The 21,105-nt window shown below is 38.4% G+C and overlaps 2 protein-coding genes across 3 annotated transcripts; both read right to left on the reverse strand.

Annotated features, from left to right (window-relative positions):
• Nucleotides 1-44: 44 nt before the first annotated feature.
• On the reverse strand, nt 45-14,014 carry manba (mannosidase, beta A, lysosomal). Its single transcript, XM_008398846.2, has 17 exons — nt 13,718-14,014; nt 11,782-11,876; nt 11,605-11,710; nt 11,344-11,517; nt 10,207-10,330; nt 9,888-10,057; nt 9,671-9,781; nt 8,877-9,028; nt 8,667-8,784; nt 8,138-8,224; nt 7,831-7,998; nt 6,463-6,681; nt 5,273-5,437; nt 4,438-4,582; nt 4,145-4,290; nt 2,374-2,634; nt 45-1,331 (listed from the first exon to the last, which is right to left on the reverse strand). The coding sequence occupies exons 1-17, from the start codon at nt 13,922-13,924 to the stop codon at nt 1,107-1,109; spliced, it is 2,673 nt and encodes an 890-aa protein (XP_008397068.1). The 5' UTR covers nt 13,925-14,014; the 3' UTR covers nt 45-1,106.
• A 599-nt stretch (nt 14,015-14,613) lies between these two features.
• LOC103458199 (ubiquitin-conjugating enzyme E2 D2) lies at nt 14,614-20,746 on the reverse strand. 2 transcript variants are annotated; one of them, XM_008398848.1, is made up of 8 exons: nt 20,338-20,746; nt 19,260-19,323; nt 18,696-18,727; nt 18,438-18,515; nt 18,045-18,150; nt 17,569-17,662; nt 17,342-17,391; nt 14,614-15,793 (listed from the first exon to the last, which is right to left on the reverse strand). In XM_008398848.1, exons 1-7 carry the CDS (start codon nt 20,359-20,361, stop codon nt 17,343-17,345), a joined length of 447 nt encoding a protein of 148 aa, XP_008397070.1. In that variant the 5' UTR covers nt 20,362-20,746; the 3' UTR covers nt 14,614-15,793; nt 17,342. The 2 variants fall into 2 exon arrangements, with proteins under 2 accessions (XP_008397070.1, XP_008397071.1); XM_008398849.1 differs by lacking the exon at nt 17,342-17,391 and having other exon boundaries at nt 20,338-20,745.
• Between the last annotated feature and the right edge of the window lie 359 nt (nt 20,747-21,105).

Genomic DNA, 21,105 nt, shown 5'->3' on the forward strand with positions numbered 1-21,105 from the left:
TAGCCACATATTAATGTTATCAACGAGTGAATATAGGCAAAGAATGACTGGATAGATATTTATTGTGAAAAAAAATCAGGAAAAAGTAACAACGCTAGCTGTGCTTCCATTGACCGTATAATTTACATTTTGAAATATAATTTGACGTATCGACAATAAGTTTGCTTAATGGACACACAATTTCGAAAAAACTAGTTTAAAGAAAAGTTTAAATCTAGGATGAGGTGGTTTTAGGCTAAATTGGTTTATGTCGCAAAACCGCAATGGAAATACGAGGCACATGATTGACAACCGGATGTTGCCGCAAATCCCGTAAGAAAACAACAGGAAGTAGTAAGGCGATGATGGTGCAGCGGCTTCTTACGACAACAAACTTACTCACATGTGATTTTCATTGCATTTCTTGCACAATTACTAAATTGCGCAAGAAGGGGAGGGGGCATTTCTTTGCCTCTTAAAGATGTTAAAGAGAAAAAGGAAATGGCTAAAACTGGCAGATAAGTTTACAAAAAATAAAATTAATTTAAAAATCACAAAACATTGTGGATTTTATCATCCATTATGTGTCTAAAATGAATTTAGGATACCTATGTCAGCTCATCATGTGATTTTCATTGCATTTCTTGCACAATTACAAAATTGTGTTGTTTTTACATTGGTGGAAATATCGACATTGTTTTGGGCACATTTGTAACGCAGCTACTTTTATGATCTTTACATTTAATTGTCAAATGTCTGTGGTAAAAAACATTCCTGGTGGGAAGCATCAGAGACTGATACGACAAAAAATGTGCAAAATCAAGCAAAAAAAAGAAATGCAAGTCATTCTGCATTATGGCAGTCCCGACAATTTCTGGGAGTATGAATGCTTCATGTACTGTAAAAATTTCACATCCCTGAGATACTCAGCTGCTCAGCACATGCAGGACCTCACCCTGTTTCAAAAGCAGCAAATACTAATAATCCTATCTTTGTTGTTTCAGTAGGCTTAGGAAACAAAAAAATTCCTGATSGGAAGCATCAAAAGTCCCACCAGTGTAAAACATCTTAAACCAGAAGACGGCAACAAAGGATCTAAACATCCACTGCAACCGGCGGGTCTCAGATCAGTAAACGTCCGTTAAAGTTGTGACTGTGAGCGATCCGGACAGTTCTCCCACACTGGTGGGGCGCCAGGTATCAAACCTGACGGTTGCGTTTCTTGTAACCATCAGGAAGCCGTTGGAGCTGAAGCGACCGGGGATGTTTCCCACGTCGAGCCAGACGAAAGGAGCCACGGCGGCAGAGTGGAGGCTAACCGTGAAGCCCGACTCGTCCTCCTGAACCTTCGCCTGGCAGAGGAAGAAAAACAAAACAAAAAAAAGAAATCAACTAACACTTCATTCAAAAAGTTAAAGTTAAGCAGTCGCTCATCTGTGTGGTAGATATAACCACGAGTAGAGAAGACTCAGTTGTTTTCCTTATAGGTACTTGTGGTTTTCAAAACCAAACACTAACAGTTTAGAAGCTTCTAGAAAGGAAACCAACTTCCAGAGATCTGTGGCGTCTGTTTATTCGGGAGAGTTCGACGTCGCAGCCAACAGGAAAGTGAACTTCTACTGTTAAGTTGCTGCGTTTCATCATTTTGAGGAGACCAAATGTAGGTTGAGGAATGTGCTGAAGTAGGATGTGTTGGGAAACGTTCAGAAATCTCAGTCAATTGAAGAGTCAACTCACTGTACAGGAAAACATACAGGTAAATGGTATTAGCAATGCCAATCATGCTAATAGTGCTAACCATTCCAGTTCTTAATAAAAGTTTTACAATGCTAACTAATTATTTTATTTTCTCATTTAAAATTTTAAAAATGAGTTTAACTGCGGAGCTGTGTAGCATTGACGCATCTCTCCACATTATGTCAGCTCTAATATACTTTAATGTTACGATCATTGAATGAATGATTTATCTGTCTAACAAGTAACCATAAATCACAGTTATTTTCTCAAAGTAAGATGGACACAGTGTTTATTCATGTTATAATAACTATCGTGATGTTTTGATTGTTAGTACAGACACGGTCTAAGGGATTTGTCTGGATTATCAAAATTTCAATGATGCAGAGGTGAAGTTTTGAAACCTTGGGTTGTTTCTGAGGAAGTCTTTGTGTTAACTTTACAATAAAAATGTGGTTAGGTCTGTTAAGTTTTCACCTTTTCCAGAGGGGGAAAAAAACATTTCTTTGACTCTCAAAGATGTTAAAGAGAAAAAGGAAATGGCTAAAATTGGCAGATAAGAAGTTTACAAAAAATTTAATAAAAAATTTAAAAATCACAAAACATTGTGGATTTTATCATCCATTATGTGTCTAAAATGAATTTAGGATATCTAGTTACAGTAATGTTGGGTTTCTGCAGCCCCACGGCGTCTTTGGGTGAGCAGAGGAAGTGGCGGTTTGTTGGGCCGTGCTGCACGCCGTCTTCATCTTGTAGGTGGAAGGTGAGCAGGCAGGTGAGGCGGGTGCAGTGACCGCACCCGGCCAGCAGGGCGGCAACAGACTGTTTGTAAATGACGGTGGCGCTGCCTCCAGATACCAGCAGCGGGCTTGATGTCAACGTGCAAACAGAGTCCAGGTCAGCCCAGGAGTACACTGTGACCTGACACACACAAGCACACACACAGAGACGAAAAAAAAAATAAAATACATTGTTTCTGCTGATCTGTGACTGATAAAAAAAAAATCAAGACATGTTGACAGTGGTTTACATAAAAAAGCAAAGACTCTAAAAGCAGTAATAGATTAAATCCATAAAAACATAAAAATAAATGTGCAAATATTTTAAAAAATACACATCTTAAAAAATTACTAGGCATTATGGTCCTATTAGATGCCCCATAAATACATACAGTTTGTTTATACTTCTGTACCTTTTTTTTTTATCTATAAATATTTAGTTTATTCCTCATGGCATAAACTACACAAAGTATGTTTTGTGCAAAATTTCTCAAACAATTGTGATTTCAAAACTTGTAAAATTTTACTACCAAAGTTTAAAGTCTTTATAAAGAGAAGTTTGATGAAATGCTATTGCTCTAGCTCTATGATGGTTAATGACTTTTTAAATGGATTGTTTTTTAATTCAAGGTGTCCTCTGTATTTTTTGTTGAACTAAATTAAAAATGGCGTCATATCCTTCTAAATCGCCTAGATCAGTGGTTCTTAACCTGGGTTCGGTGACTCGGTCTCAGGGGTTCGGCGGAGCCTCTGCCGCGGAGGTAAAGACACACTTGTGTAAAGTYGTGATGACGCCCCGCTTTGCCATCACTTGCTGCAGAGGATCACGTTACATTGCTTRGCCAATCAGWGCTGCGGAGGAGCCCTGATTGAAGGAGCTCCACTCTCAGCATGGATTTGAACTTTTGTCTTTAATTACTTCAGCAAAACTCACAGTTTTTACCAAATTCTATAGTATAAATCTGCTGCTTAGTCGCACCTTTACCGCAAAGTATTTTGTGTGTTCAATAAGAAGGGTTCGGTGAATGCGCATATGCAACTGGGGGGTTCGGTACCTCAAAAAAGGTTAAGAACCACTGGCCTAGAGATTCTCGCCCCTAACTGAGCCAACAAACAGAGATAATAAACTCCTGATCAAACCAAAACTATACATTATAGATGATGTTTGCTCAAGTCAAACACTAAATTTCCTTACAGCAGAAAATGAGCAGGCTATTAGCTATGAGTTAAAACCACAGGCTGCGAAAGCAATTGCAAACTGTTGCCATGGTGAGAAGAAACTGACATAGTATGAAATGTCTAAAACTGAAATGTTGYGTTATATCTTTGTTTTTACATTAAGGTTCAAAAATGTATTTAATCAAATGATAAATAAGATTCATGCTCTCTTTAATTTGTAGATAAACTGGACATTTTATTTTCTTTAACTGAAATCAAAGGTTTAATTCAGTTGAAGGGATTTTTATTTATCTTCTTAATGAGAAAATATAAAACAGGTCAAAAATCTCTGCCTCCTTGTCTCTCCTCTTCACAGTTATGTGTCACTGATACTTTTTGGAAAGTATCACCTAAAAATGTGTTAATTTTTATGTTCTGTTGAACATAAAAATTAACACACTTTTATGTTCAAAAGTGTACAAGTCGAAGCTAACCACAGCTCTGAGTTCCAGGTCACGACTCAGATCCGAGACGGCGTAGACCAACAGCGTGTCGTCGTCGCCTTCGAAACCCACAGGAAGGACGGCAGCGAAGAAGTTCTGAGCAAAGTGGTGCAACATTTTCCACTTCCCACCGAACTCTGCACAAAGAGAAAGCAAAACCCGCAGCGCTGCTTCGTAAGTTCAACTAGTCTCCTTGAAAGCATTAAAATGACGGTCAGAAAAATGTTGGTCAAAAAATTTAAACTGGGTTGCAAAAGAGTAAAAACAAATAGAGGTTCACACACCGATTGATGACCAGGACGGCGCCTGCCAGATGTCGTTGAGCTGCCAGTAGAGGGCGCCCATTGTGTGACCTTTGCCCTCAATGATTTCACTTCGACTCCTCCGGTAGAACTCTGTCTGCGTCTTCACGCACTCGGCCTGCATGACCTGCGCAATAATCAAGACACAAGGGAGATGACAAGACAGATTACTGAAATCACATTTTTATTATCGAAATAAATCACGATATATTTTAATTAAACATAAGGTTTAAACAGATCTTTGAGGTTCTTTTTTTTTTTAATAACTTTCATTTTGTTATATGTCTACCCTTTAAAGTCTGTTAAACATTTATCATAAATTCAGATTTTTTTTAATTATGTACTCATTGTGTTTCATTAAACAGTTTTTGACTCATCGGCTTGTTTTCTAAATTTTTTTGTAGTATAATTGATATGTCAGGGTTCTGCGTTCGTTTCATCGTCATAACTTCCATAAACACAATAAAACCAATATTAAATGATACTTAAAAAGCATTCACAACTTTTACCAATTTAAGAAGTATATTACATATTTATATATAGAACATGTTTACGCGATGCAGCAGATTGTTTTAGGAAAAATATTTTGTTAAAGAAATAGTCGTATCAAAAATGAGACTTTAGGCGTTAAAGGGATTAATGACAGATTGATCTTTTATATGGACATTTCCCTTGTATAACCACTACACCAAAAGCCCCAGGAGGCTATAAAAAAACAAGAAAAAAATAATTGTAAAGGAGATGAAAATATGTTTCCAAACTATAATTTCCGTGCGCCTTTGAATGCGTAGGACACCAGGTGTGTTGAGAGGTTTACCTGAGTGATGTACAGAGTGTCTGTAAATCTCTTCAGGGGAAACGTGGAGTTCGGCAGGATAAAGTGAAGAGCGGCCTGCTGCAACATCTGGCGGTTCCCGTCTTCGTGATGCTGACGGTGGGAAGAGAAATTGCTGCTGTAGCTCCAGTCGTCTTGCATGGAAACCTGAAAACACGGCAGCAGGAAAAAGATTCAAACTGTGAAAAGTGAATATGGAAGACCAGGTCGGTTTTTATTCCTCATAATTCAAAAATTCAGAGGGCGAACTGCAAAGATGCAAAATCTTACAAAGTATTTTTTGTCTAGTTTTTTGTGCAAAATATCTTAATAGTTCAAATAAAACAAAACAAATTTACAAGTAATTTTTCTGTAAGACACAGAAGCTTGTTTTAAGTAAATAATTATTTAATATTTATGTTAAGAATGTTCTAGTTTCACTGGCAGATTATTTTACTTATAAAATGCAAAAATACAAGTTTTGAAAATATAAGTTTTGAAACCACTATTAAATAATTATTGACTTAAAACAAGCTCTTAGATTTTGTTGAGAAGTTACTTGTAATTTACTTTTGTTTGATTTCAAGTGTGCTAGAACCTAGATCAAAAATATTTGGTAAGATTTTGTATTTTTTCAAAATTTTTACCCACCAATAAGTGAGATTTACTAGTTCAGATCTGATCATTTCTATGCCTCCTTCCTCTCCCTGTGGTCAGTTTTATATCTTTAACTTTGTATCTTACATTCAGGTGGAATTAGAAAACATTTCGCCCCGTTACAACCACTCCAACATATTTTAGTTAGATGCAGTTACCTATGCAGAAAACTACGACAAAGTAGCACACAATGTTGCAGAGGACAAACACTGATACATACATTTCAAATCTTTTTACAAATGATATGAAAAGTGTGGCCCGCATTTGGATTTTGCCCCATATACTCTTTTATCCCTAAATAACATAGGAATTTTTTTGGTCAACTATCAACGATGACTTTATTTCCATTAAAGGCTAAATTTATGGAGTGCACGATTGAAAGAAACAAAAAGCCTGACAGATTTTTGAAAACACTGTATACATTTTCCACAATTATGTGCTGGTTTGAATTGGTTTAGCAAAAATCTTCAAAAAACCCCCCAAAAAACCCATCAAATTTTCTGAAAGCGTAAGAGAAAACACTTCTGTTGAATTACCGGCTGCAGAGTGGAGAAAGACGGCCAGGACTGGAAGCCGTACTCAGAGGCAAAGCGCGTCCGTGGGAACGTTTTCCAGTCCCAGCAGTCCAGGAAGTAGCTGTAGAAGTGAACGTCTCCGTAGTGAGGGTCATACGGGTTCGCTGCCACCCAGCCCTCCTGCTCCGATTCAGCCCCGTTGGTTGGACTGGAGACGAGAAACGGACGACTTGGGTCCTCCTGGAGCGGATATGTTTTATTAAATATGATTTTCTCAAATACTAAAAGAAATATTCCCCTTTTAACACGTTAAAACCTAAACCACGTGTCAAACTCGAGGCTCGGGGCCAAAACCGGTTCGCCGTAGCTTTTTATATGGCCCTCTAGATTTCAGTGGGACCCATAAATTAAGAAAACAGTTGTGTGCTTAATAACATCAATCAAGTCAGATTGATGTTCAACAGTTTAGATCAGTTTGCTACCAAATCACATCAATCACTTGAACGTTTCTCCCAGTGTATAATTAGCCTGGTTTTTTTAATAGGGTTTTGTATACACAACTAACAGTTACAGTAAAGACGGATTAAGCTAGGTTCGTAGTTGACGCTTAGCAGGTTTACTGAGGGAAATCCTGCAGTTCAAGTTTTTCAAAATTCTGATATCGTGGAAAATTCACACAAAATCAACAAATCTCCACATTTTTTGCGCAAATTCCTAATTGTGTTTATTGCTAATTTTCAGTAAAAATGTTCAAAAACATCGGGTTTCTGTGATGCCAACTCCCACCTGCAGGTGGCAATATTTCTTCTATCTACTACACCGATAGAAGAAATATCGGTGTAGACAGATTATAATCGAGTTATAATCTGTGATGGATACATAGCAAAAAAAAAAAAATCACATTATATAGAGCTAAATTGAGGCCATAAAGTTTGAAAAAAAATTTTAACAAAAAAAATATTTGAACTTGAAAAACATTTTTAAACTAAAAAAAACCCCCAACTACATTTAAGATTCAAAGTTGATTTTAGTTTCAGTTTAAAGTTTTTTTTTCCACTTTCAAATCTTTTTCTGTCATTTTTTTTTCTTGTGAACAAACTTTGTGGCCCCAATTCAGCTCCATAAATCTACCGCTATATGTGCTACGTTTCTTGCAAATATTTCTAAATTAACAGCAGATCATCATAAAAATCATTGTGAAATATTTGAGGGATGGATCAGCGTAATAAGTTATTCAAAATGATTTAATTTTAAGAAGACAGAGCTCTTTTTTTATTTTTATTTTACCAGTCTGTTACTGTGTTTTATCAATATGTTCCGGCACGGCCGTCCCTTTAAGAACATTCATGATCTTGACATGGCCTTAAATAAAACCCCTCAAACTCTGACCTGCTGGACGATCCGCCGGATGTTGTTTACATAAAGAGTCACGTAGTCATTCAAGTATGTCGGCTTTAGGGAAGCCGGGATGTTGAACCAGTTCGTCGCCAAGGCAGCTTCATTTTCGTTGTTCCCGCTCCAAATAACAATGGAAGGGTGCGACTTCAAGCGCTGCACCTGAAAAGCAAAAACAGTGAGCGCTACCAGTCCACAGCGTGGATGTTTCTCTGGTCAGCTTTGCGTTTCAACGTGCAAACGTTCCCGTTTACAGACGGGAAACAAACGGAAAGCGGATTGTGTCGCTGTGTTGCCTCACCTGCTGGACCACCTCTTCTCTCACCGTCTGAACAAAGTCGTCTTCGGTGGGATACATGGCACAGGCGAACATGAAGTCCTGCCAGACCTAAACACACATGGTTTAATGCTATAAATATTTATAAATTTGTGTAGTTTATATATAAACCCATTTTTATAGTAAACGGGTTTCTTGATTGTGCAATAACACTTTGTGACTGGAAAACACATGGTACTGCCCCTTTAAGAAGTTTTTTTGGGAACTGGTGGAGTTTATTTGACAGTAATCAGACAGGAAGTGGGCAGAGAGATGGGGGAGCGGCTTTTAGGTCATGATTAAACCCACATTATGTAATATTAACACGCTACTTTTCGTACATTTAAAACTTAAGATGTGTTTTTAAAACAGTTACATAATTATAGACATTAGCTCCAGTTCTAAGCTTCAGTTTTGCGCTTCTTGTTTCTGCTGTTTGAGCACTGCAGTTTCTGAACATCATCTTCTCACTACTGACTGGATGTGATGAATCTGTGCAGTCGGTAGACGTTACCATGACGCCCAGCTCATCGCAGATGTCATAGAACAAGTCCTGTTCATACACGCCTCCTCCCCAGACCCGCAGCGCGTTCATGTTAGCGTCGACAGCCGACTGCAGCAGATTTCTCAAGCTGCAGGACGAACGGAGCGAGATCTTAGGAAGAATGTGACGTAAAAAAAAAAGGAGTTTATTTAAGTAGCACTCTGAAAAGGAGCGACTGACCTCGCTGGCGTCACTTGATCCTGGAAGGAGTGAGCTGGGATCCAGTTGGATCCTTTGAGAAAAACGGGTCGGCCGTTGACGCGGAAATAGAAGCTCAAGCCCGGAGAACCGACGACGGGCTCCTGGATGAGTTCCACAGTGCGAAAAAATACCTGCAACAGAGATCATAATTGAAGATATTAAATTTTTTTTTATTATTTTAAGTTTAATTCTGCAAATCTAATAACTTCCAGCAGCCAAGTTTCCTTCGATTCCAACATAAACCTGTGGTGGGAAATTTATTTAAGTTAAGATTTTGAAGCCTGCAGGGTGTGTGAGGTAAGGCTGGGTGGTACAGACCTAAAAGTTTATATTTTGTGATATTTATTGTGATTACAATAAAAGTGACAAGAAAAAAGGATTTAAAACTTCTTTACAGTCTTTTTTAATCAAATGTATGGATGAGACTGCATGTTACTGAAAAATAGCCCATAAAACACAAACACTGCTCATAAAAACACTAAATAGGCTTCGCTAGGACACTAGTTACACAAAGAAGTGTTTTTTATTACTAAACTGCATGTAGTAACCGTATTTAATGAGATTTATGGATTTATTGATGCTTTCAGGGAACAGAGGAGAAAATGGAATAACCATTTTCAAACATCATTAATTGTAATTTATCACTGTAACAATAAATCCTAATTCCTGTAGTCATACTAAAATTTTCACGACGGTAAGATGATACTTTGGTCGTAAATGTCAGCCAGCTGCACTGCAAGCAAAACGTCTGAAAACCAGAAGAAGAGCCTGACCTTGGATTCTTTGTGCAGGATCAGAAATGTCCCCAGAAAAGCCCTGACAGTGAGGAGGTAAGCGGGCTGATCGCCGAGTCCACTGGGCCACCAGAGCTTCACCTCTCTGATCTGGACAAAACAAGAAACAAAAACCCCAAAAGAGGATTTAAAAAAAAAAAGATAAGAAAAGGGATTATTTAAATCTAAAAACTTCCAACAGCGCTGTAGAGGGCACCTGGTTGATGTTTAAGGTGAAGTTGTAGTTGAACTTTCCCTGGAGGAACGTCGTCGGGGCAGCTCGTTTTGAGTTCAGCTCAGATACGGAGATTTCTACTTTGCCGTGGAACGACTGAACTGCGTCAACCAGAAGCTCCACCTGCAGCCTCCACTGAGACGAGCTGCGATCTGGACCAGCAGAACAAAGAAACAAACCGGCCCATTTAATGTCCTCTGAGATTCCTTTAAGATTCATGTCTGAAAGCATGTTTCCTCTTTTTTTATTTGTAGTTTTGAGCAAGAAAATGAGTCGGTGACGAAAATCAGATGGAACTTACTGTACAGAGGAAGAGAGGAAAGCTGGACAAGCTGCAGGATGTCGAACGCCTCCAGTCGGACACCTTTCCAGAGACCCATGGTGGGAAAGGAAGGGCCCCAGTCCCAGCTGAAGGAGCTCTGCTCCTGCATTAAAAAGGACGGAGATGAAGATCAGCTTTAAAGAAAAATAGTGACGTTTTCACATGAGAACTACAAACTTTAAGGGAAATTCTTAGGATTTTTTCTTTTTTTTTGGTGATAAACCAACAGGCAGCGATGCATCAACTTGTGGATTGAAGAAGTTGAGATAAATGACATAAACACAGTGAAGCAGCTTGAACAGAGCATGAATACGGTGAAATACGGTGGTGGCAGCATCATGCTGTGGGGATGTTTATTCACAGGAACAGGAAAGCTGGTAAAAGTCAACTTGAAACTGGTTTCGCATGAGCGAAAACATACAACAGAACGATTAAAACAACAAAGCAGGGCTGAAACGATTAATCGCGATGAATGAATCGGGATTGAGATAATCGTCGAGTAATTTAGTAATCGATTAATCGTCAGCATGAGTTTTCAGACAGGTAAAAATTTACATTTTTCCAAAATAACAAAACAAGACAGTAACTAAGCTAAAACTGTGCAAAAAATATATGTTGTATTTGATAGAAAAAAAACGTAACTTATCAGTGAAGACGCACAGTTTTAGTTTCACCTGGTACAAAAAAATGTAACAACCAACTACACAGTACATCTACACCGTGCTAATGTTTTAAGTACTTTTTTTCAAGCTTCAGCTTCATCTTTTGAGCAAAATATAAATGTCACTCCATTTCACGCAATAATGTTTATTCTCTTATTTTAAAAAGGAATGGAATCATTTATTTGTATTTTTTCTAATGTATTTCTTATCTGGCATAACCAACTTTTTATCTGCTTAATCGTCAGAATAGTTGATTACTTAAATAACCATTAGTTGCGGCGCGACACCAAAGATGCATGTGTGAGAATGATCCGGTCAGAAGTCCAGACCCACATCAGACGGAGAATCTCAAGTCAATCAGACAGAAAGGAAAACAAAGTACGAGCTGAAATTTTTGTCTACAAACAAAATTTTGACGTTTTGTATTCAAGGCAAAAGCATATTTCCTTCTTACTTTTCGAATGAAATTGACGTGACATTCGCCTTTCTGGACGTCTGGCGGACATTCAGGAGGGACGGCGTAGGAAGAGTGAGCGTCCCTCCGCTCCGCGGCGTACAGGACCGGAGAAAGGAAAGCCACTTCCAGAACGTTCTCGCCGTCTTTCAGCAGATCTCTGACGGAGAAGTCCTGCTCTCCACACAAAGGAGAGAGAGTTTTAAAGAGATGGTACACTGGTACAGATCAACACCTGACCCGCTTTCGAGCCGAACTCACATATCTGCGAAACATGTTGTCCGTCTTCCCCAGGACGATCCCATTAAGAGAGACGGATGCGACTGTGTCCACGCCGTCGAAGACGAGCAGCGCCTTCTGTTTGACCCTGATGTAGCGGAGAATAAAAAAAACGGGTCATAAAAATCGACCGACAATATTACAAACGCGAACACTGACCGTATCTGAGGAGACGCAGTGAATGTGGTCGTATACGTCCAGTTGTCAAGGCCGATCCATCGGTACAAAACATCGTTAAACCTGAAATATGGATCCTAGAATTAAAAAACAAAACATGACTTAATTTGACATCACCAATCAAAAAACTATTTAACAACTTAAACAAGATTTTTCTCGGCAACTCACGCACAAAATTAGAATATGTGTAAGACAAATTATACAATGCCTTTTTTCTAAATGGTAATTTAACATTTGGAGCTGTAAATGAGTTTTATTTAGTCCAACTGAGAGCAAAAATGTCTTTTTGGATGTAATAATTGCACATGCCTGCTTTAGTACATTAAGTTTTATGGTATTTATGTCTAAAACTGAATAAAATATATTCAGCTTATAAAGCAACATCATATTCTCACAATTACGCACAAAAAAAAAAAAAACTTTAATAGAAGGACGGTCCCTGGTTCAATTCCCTGTCTGGCACTCTGGTTCCCTCCCAGAGTCCAAAAACATGAGTATTCAGTTAATTGGTTTGTCTAAACTATATGGCGTCAAATTTACACCAAAAGGAGCACTGCTTTTAAATCATAAAGTGTGTGTATTACACTCGACATGCATGCATTGAATGTGCAATGAGGGTGTAACTCGGTGACCACAAGAGCATTGTATGGAAAGCCACATGGGCCATAAATTGGTAATTTTACAACATGTCACGCAAAACCCCCCACCAGTTGCTTATGGCTTAGAACGCCATAAAATACAGCAAAAATCCACTGACATTACACTGTTGTAAGACTACCTGGCAAACTTATACACTCCACGCGTGCATTGAGTGTCCAATGCGCTCCTGGTCACTGAATTGTGCATGTATGCATGGGGACAGTCAATACAGGCTTGTGGTGAATTAAAACCACGACTTCTGGTGTAAATTTGACACCATAAAATGGCCCCTGGTGGTTCTCCAAGGTTTAGCAGGTATAGACTATGGATGAACTTTTAATCAAAGGTCATGTTGTCAAGATTTCTTTGTTCCTCTTCCCTCTGTATCGTCCAGATTTCTGTGCTCTATCTCATGCTCTCTTCTCTTCAGCTCAACTCACTGATTTTCTATAGTCTGTGAATTGAACTTGGTGTAGAAAGTCAATCAAAAGAACCACCAACAATCCACTTTCAGTTTTCTGCCAGAGGTTGCTACATTTTTTTGTATAAACTCTCAAGGAATAATTTGGCATCCGTGTCTCATCAAGGTAACAAAAAGTCATGGATTACTAATTAGAAATTTCAGTTAAGTCTGATGATGTTCGTATCTCTGTTTGGCCTTCTAACCATATGGTCAGACAGAGGTTTAAAGAGGGGCAGCAAAAGCAAACGACATGGATTAGCAATACTTTGCCAACTCACCACCACCCAGAACATGTCATCATCTTTGCTGTCCAGATAATGAATTGTTAGCATGTCATGACATTGAAGAGATTATCATTCTTCAGTCAGAGGCCTCCACAGATTTGCTGCAAGGCTGACTGCTACATGAATCCTTGTATCAATATTCCAAAATGGCTCTTTTAAGATACTTTGATGATACAAGTTATACTTAACTTCCATCTGGGATTGGTAAAGTCTTTTTAAATGAATTGAATTTAAATCGACTTAAATAAAAAACCCTTTTTTACATTTATTTAAATTTATGGATCCCAATAACTCAACATAATTTACATTTTTTTTATTACTCTGCAAATACTGCCTCTAAAGCKTAGGGACTATTCTGCATTGCATCAGGAAATGCCAGCAACGAATTTTATTCCTGCGAAAATTTCTATACAAGCCGTAAGCTTAGTAAATTTAGCAAAAATGTTTACGGATGTCGCTCCTCCAGAGACCTGGCAGCTTTACAATTAACTCTTGAGTTCATGATACATAAAAATATAATTTTCCTTCCTACCTGGATGTACTGCTGCCGCTGCAGGGCGGAGTGAACGCAGCCAGGTACCTCCGCAGGCAGATGCAGCGACCCGTTGGAGTTTGACAGCCTCCATTTTCCGTTCAGACTCAGCTGCAGTCGCTGCTCCTCTGCTGAAGAGAGAGCCGGAAGAACTCCGACAACTAGCCACAGCAAACCCCAGCTTAAAGGAGTCCAAACCTGCGCCATGGAGGCATAATTTACATGCCCGTGACTGGTTGGCTTGATATATGAAGAGCTCTTCCGTGTTCGTCACGTGACAAAACCTGTGACAGTCAGCTGATGGCGGAGGAATAATAGTGGCGCGAAAACGAGCGTTTTCTTTTAAGCACACAAAAAAGGCCGTCACACTGGTAGTTTTTTTTTTTAAACATTAAATACCAATGTCGCACATTTTTTTAAAGTAGCATTTTGAGAGTATTTAAAGCATTAGATAGGTTGGGTGAAACTGGTGCAAAACCAAATTTTATAATCCCACAGCAACAATTACATTTTTCATTTAAAATTAGAAACAGGAGTCCAAAAAAATTGTATGCAAGGACTTGAAAAATTAGCCATTTCAGTTAAATTTCGTTTGCCGCAGGACATTTTTCTCAGCCTTAAACGGGAGAGGGCGGGGCCAAAAGCTTGGCAGACAGATCAACCAATCAGAAGCCAGTATTTTCAGACAAGTCATGGTGACCATTTGAAAGGCAGCTGTCCAACTACAGACGTGTTATAAGTCTAAATTTTTTAAGTTCATGAATACATGAAATAATTTTTTCCAACCCAATGAAACGGGTACTTTCAGCACTAGATGCAGGTGCGAAAATATGCTTCTATTCAGAACTTGAGTATTTTCCATGGAATCATTCAGAGACTGATCACAATGTATTCAATCCTATTTGTAATCAAACCACTTTATTGCAGTTAGTTCCACAGATTTTTACCCACAGCATCAAACTGAGCAAAGATTACATTTTTTTTGTCGTTTGTCATTGATGAAAAACAGCATCAAAAGAATATAGTTTGGAGAAACTTTATTGAAGGGAAAACTAAAAAGAAACAGAGCCATGAGTCGATCATCAACCCTTCAGCTTTGCATCAATATTTCAGGGCTACAAGAAGACAGTGTTTGAGTGGGCATAAAAATGAAAAGTAAAGAAAAATGCTCATCTACTGGCTTCTAAATAACAGAAAAAAAAAAGAAATGGAAAGCATTTGCGAAGAACCAATTTTTTTCTCCCCAACTGTTCAACCTTACAATTCACTTAATTTGCAGAAACATCAGATATAATAGCCTACCTTTATTAACATGCATAAAATACAACATTGAAGTTCTTATATTCGTTTCCTTAACATTGATATATGCTGCTCTGCTTCTCTGTACACACTTTGACAGTGGAATAAGATACACTTATCAGATAACAGATTCCTACACTACTGATCAGAGAAACATACTGATGTCACCTCAGTTCATGAGATGCAACCAGTTTCCTCACGCTCAAATTCTGCTATCTGATAAAATGCAGAATTATACCAATTAGGGGAAAACCTTGAAATTTTCAAGATACTGCGAGCTCAAAAAAATTAAATAAAAAAATAGGATTTTTGGAAACCTGGCTTCCCGAAGAGAAATGCAGCGATCCAAGACAAAAATCCAGCCAGATGACAAATTGGAGAGCATCGTGGGATTGATTTTTCAGCACGCTTCAGGAGAACAGCTGCGTCAGAGTTTTGAAGTGTGGAAATTATTACAATGTGTCGAGCGCACTCACCCTATGATTTCTTTTTTCTTTCTGTTCAACTCAAAAAGGAGTCACAATTTGACAGAAACTGGCATGTAACCTAAGAAAACACTATCTTCTTATGAGCGTGCAGGTGGGGGAAAAAAAATAGAAAAGAAAAAAAGAGGGGAGGTAAAATGCATTGATTAACCAAAAATACAGTGAAAAAGAAAACAAACAAAACTGAATCCCGTAATTTTAAGTTTGAACCAGCAACGATTTCCACCTGCTCTTCAAACGATGTCATCACATTGCATACTTCTGTGTCCATTCTTTTGCCATTTTGATGTATCTGTGAGGAGAAATACAGTTTAATTTTTAAAACCAATATTTCAGATTCTGCAGTGAGGTTGCCATCTGGCTTTAGACTTCTTTAAACACATGCACCTTCAGGTCAAAAACATGTCCTACATTATTCACTCGCATGTCAGGGTTTGTCTCCATTTCCATTAATGGAGACTTGAGAGAAATTATGTTCATGCTGAAGTTAGTAATCTTTCACATGCACACATAACCCATTCTAATTTGTTAAAATACAAAGCCTTATGATGGAAGACTATTTTAGAACACTTTTCATCCATATATGGAAGATGTTGGCATTTTTTTTGTATGTTTCACAGATAAATAGAGATGCACCAACGATTCAGCGGCTGCCCGTCTGGAAACTCAAAAATTTGATCTTTTTTCCTGATCATTGAATGCACCCCAAGCAATTGCTACCAGGCAACACTGATACACAAGACACTTTAGTTTGGGTGACATTAAATAAAGACGACTTTCTACTATCAAATAGCTTTCTACCATCAGATTTATCCTTTTTAATGTCCAACATGTCTGAGTTACAACATGCTGGATGCCTTTTGGAAATCTTAAAGAAAAAAATAAATAAATAAATACACTGCTTTTGACTTTGTCAATCATTATTAGAAGATGCCAAAGACCGTTTACAGATGTTGGTTAATCTCTCGTCTTTGCTTCAAAAAGAGTTTTATACCATCTGCTTTCAGATGGGAAGGCCAACTAATCCATAAACTAAAAGCTATAAAACAAGTTTGAATGCCTTTCTTACATTACAGATCAGATCAAAATAATTAAAAAATTAAATAAAAATCTGCCAATATTGGCGTCAGCAAAAATTGGCCCAAAAAAAATCTGATTGGTGCATCTTTGGGCTGGACAATATGGCTGAAAAATGTATCATGATACCAGCGTTTCATATCAGTTGGTTATTGATTAGGTCTTTTGTTCTAAATGTATGAAATGGTGGCATAACATTTCCTCTTTTAGCCAGTTTTCACTCCATGCTTTTTTTTTTTTTTTAAGTGGTTCTGAGAGGAAACTTAAACTACTGCTGGGCAAATTACTCAGCACATTGTTGCTAGGTAACGAGAGCGAGTTAGTTGACACCAATCACCAATGGCTAAAGTCTTTCCTCTGATCTGGATCTGCTGTTCCGGATCAGAGTTTGGTGATAGAATATTCAATCAGACCTATTAGGCATTGAGATTGACAATGTATCCGTAGCAATATATAAATTGTTTTATTGTCCAGCACTAGTGCATCTCTACCAAAAGAAAAAAAAATCTGAATTTCATTTCGCACAGAATGATCTTGTGTCTCAGTGTCAAAATAAAAATGGGTAAAATTTTTAAGCATAAATCAAAACCGTAAGACCAACAAATAGGTCCCTGTATATTTTATGGAACAATTTGACTAAAATGTTTTTTCCCCTTTTATAAACACAGACACAAGCCTCTGGTTAGGCCAGTGAGGTCAGAGCATGGCAGCACATCCAGTCTCATAGCAACAGCCAAGATGCAGCTCCAGCCCTTCACCTTACCCTAAAGCATGGCATATTTTGTTGTCCACTCCTGAGCTAGTTTATTGTACCTAACAAAGTGAAACCAGATTACATAACAGATCCCAACCATTTTAAAGTTACAACTATATATAAAAAGAGTCAAATATTGTTCCCAACACACCATAAATATATATGTATAGTTGAAATGACTGTTAACCAGATACACAACTGGCTCATTTTCAAGTTTATTCAACATGTGTACTTACTTCTGACTATCTGTTTTGTAGATTCGTGCAATCTCTGGCACTAGTGGGTCGTCTGGGTTTGGGTCACATAGGAGTGAGCAAATGGAGAGAAGAACTGAAAGAAAAATAAATAAAAACTTTACAAATAAGCCATTCTAGATACTGAATGTCATTTTCTGCATTTTTAACTTAAATGCTGTCATCATGGCCTCACTTTTGTCAGACTGCCCCAGGCCAGCTGTGGCTACTGTCCAGTAGATAACCACCATCGGTGTGTGAGTGACTAACGTGAAACATTTTGGGGTCCTCAAGTGTTGATAAAGGACGAAGCCATTTAGCATTTCTGTCAGTGTCTTTTGTATCTAGCATTGTCATTTAACCTGACCACATAAGACAATCTTGTCAAAATATAAACTTAAGACTTCATACGCGTGCATACCCCCCCCCMAAAAAAAACACTTTAAATCTCACCACTTGAGTCACGTGAATATTCATACCTTTAGAAATAGTAAGTGCTGGAGACCACTGTGATCTGAGAATATCCAGACAGATACTGCCGTTACTGTTAATATTTGGGTGGTAAATTCTTGTTGTGAATGCAACCTTAAGGGAAAGAGGAAAGGAAAAAAACAAAAAAACAAATGCAATGTCAGATAAGGCAAAGCTGCACACGCTTATTACATATTTCAAATTCCTTTTTCCAGAGCTGTGACTGTCTGCTTCTGGAATGACAGGTAGTGCGTCACAGGTTTCCAAAAACCAGTTTGATTTACAAGAGCTGCGTTTGATGAAAAAAAGAAGAAGAAAAAAAAGAAGAAAAAAAAAAGACAGTAACTTTACAAAAATATATATATATATTTTCACCACGACCATGTGGTATGTCAGCTTACCTTGGGTGGTTTGAAGGGGTAGTCTGTTGGAAAATGAATTGTCAAGAAGAAAACTCCTCCCTGATATGGACTGTCGCTCTGAAACAACATGGACACAGTTTTTGCTTTAGAAAGGATTCATGAACACTTCCTGAACGCAGCTCTCCAACATTATCAAGTCAAATTTTGACCTTTTATCTTACGGACGCATTCAAAGGCAGCCTAGAACGCCATTCCAGTTTATGTCAGTGCACAACTATTATGTCATAAAATACTTACTGGTCCCATGATTGTGGCCTGCCAGTGAAACACTGCGGAGAACAGAAAGCAAAGCGTTAGAAATGGTGAAAGGTCACAGGTATGTGATCTGACGGGAAGTATTCAGCCGGAGATTTCTCATAGCTTCCCGACAGTAAATGTTTGTGTTCCCTCTGGCTGGGCAACACCGTAAAATACATTTTATATACAGAAGACTAAAATCTGCACATTCTGCTTTCGTCGACCAATCAAAATGGTTATTATACCTCCTCCCTATTTTTAAATTTGACATGAGAAGACAGTTTGGGCATTTTAGTCAATTATTACATATTCCAATAGCCATGTTTTCGGATCCACTTTGTTTTGATTTTGAGGGTTTCCCCCCCTCCATTTCTTTCAAATTCAAAACATCAATACAGCAATTTTTTTTTTAAATTAAAACAATACAGCAGAGGAGCAACAACAAAGATCAAAACTTAAACTGGTAGGTCAGGATAAGCCAGAGCTTTACATCTTTACTAATTATTTTACATTAGTAAATTAATGGGTTCTTTTGAAAAATGAAAATGAAAGCTAAAAACTTACTGTCATCACCCACTGGGCCAGCTGAGCACTGTGCTGGAGGGTCACGAGCCAGGTCATTAAGTTCCTGTAATAATAATTTTAAAAATAGTTAAAACAACCAATTAGCTGACAGTGGAAGGTCACTATTACTATTTAAAAGCAGTGTAAGGAATTGAGCTTTTAAAACCCCGAGTTTAAGTGTCAAAATAATTTCCTTTCCCAAACATCCACTGACACCCTTTCTATTCTCCAGTTGCATCTGTGGACCACCTACCATCATTTTACACTGTAAACTAGAAAATTCGCCCCATGTATGAGCCGTAAAAGCTACCCTGTTATTTATGGGTATACAGCTATTTTGGAGTGAGGTGGAAGCATTGCCCCACCCCGGCCTTCAGACACCATTTCACAAACAAGTTAAGGGATTTCCTTGAAGGAATATTCTAGAGTGAAGAAATGAAGCCGACCTGTCAACACTTTTAGCGTTGGTGTCCATTTAACAGCTCGACGTAAATGTAAATATAGGTAAATGAGTATGAGCAAATTCCCAGGAAATGTATCATTTCACCCGGCTTAGAGTACAAAGATGGATTCAGAAAGTAAAAAAGGGGGAAAAAAAGAAGAAAAAAAAAGAGAAAGAAAATGAGTCATGGAGTCAAGAGTATCGCGACTGGAAATGTTCGCAACTGCCGTACTTTAACACGAGCTCTGGGCGACCAGAGGGCCCGAAACAGCGCGTTGTGTGTGAAGGTATGAAGAACTGTGACAACTATGCGACATCTTGTTGTCAACCCGTCTCGATGAACAAAGTTAGCCTGTAACTGAACTGCTAACAATAGCCAACGAGCCGACTGGTGTTTAGCGAATAAACCTTAACCAACGAATGTCAGCCCTAGCCGGTAAGAACGAAGTTTATAAGAAACACACAAACCGGTGACTAACTAAACTCAAAATTCATCAAAGTGGCGTACGTGAAAGAATTGTGAACTTGACGCTTCCTCGAACACGCATCACCGCCTGGTTTCACAGGATACGGCTGCATTGTGGGTGGCTAGTCCGGCTAACGCGACTAGCTAACATTTTAAAGACGGTGTCTTACCTTGTGAATCCTTTTCAGAGCCATCCTTTTTCGGTGTTCTCGTCTTTAGGGTGAAGGTTTTTCGGTCCAGCTACTAAATGTCAGCTGTAATCTGCCAGGGCGATTCGTTCAGTTGGAATAACTGACGCTGGGTCAACTCGACGGCCTTTCTTCTTTAGCTAGCGCAGTTAGCTGGCTAGCTAGCGTGCTAAAACTACGTATGCGCGGAGTTCAAACACCAGATGTTACGCTCTCTTCTGATAAACTGTTCTTTTTCGCACAGCGGCAGTTACTTATATAAGACTCTTGATATCCACGTTTGAAACTAAATAAGTGCCTGTATCGATAAAAAAAAAAAAAGTCGTTAGTCGACTGCGCTCCTCTCGTTTTGGTTTCGGTCGACGCTGTTAGGTAACTAGCGGCTGTCTACATATATGTGAAGCTTTATGACGATGGGAGGCGGTCCTAACCGCGTGTGACGCAGCGGATATGATGGCAAATTGGGTGCAAGCCCACAGTTAAACTAAACTAGTCGGACCAGTCGTGAAATCTAATCCTTTGTAAACACGCCAAAAATATCAATTGACATGTGATGCTTCGTGTTTGGGTTTTCTGAGTCGCTATTTGTAAGAAAAAGAAAAGCATAAAAGTTGTAATAAAGGTTTTATAGTAGAGCAACGTGTCAGTCAGTTGCAGTTAATAGGGGATCCTTAAATAACACATTTTTGTTTAAGGATCTTCCAACCATTATTTAGTAACTATCACATAAAACCCCTCATTAAAATTCAT

The sequence above is a fragment of the Poecilia reticulata genome, linkage group LG22 (assembly GCF_000633615.1).
Source record: "Poecilia reticulata strain Guanapo linkage group LG22, Guppy_female_1.0+MT, whole genome shotgun sequence".
NCBI classification, from domain to species: Eukaryota; Metazoa; Chordata; class Actinopteri; order Cyprinodontiformes; family Poeciliidae; genus Poecilia; species Poecilia reticulata.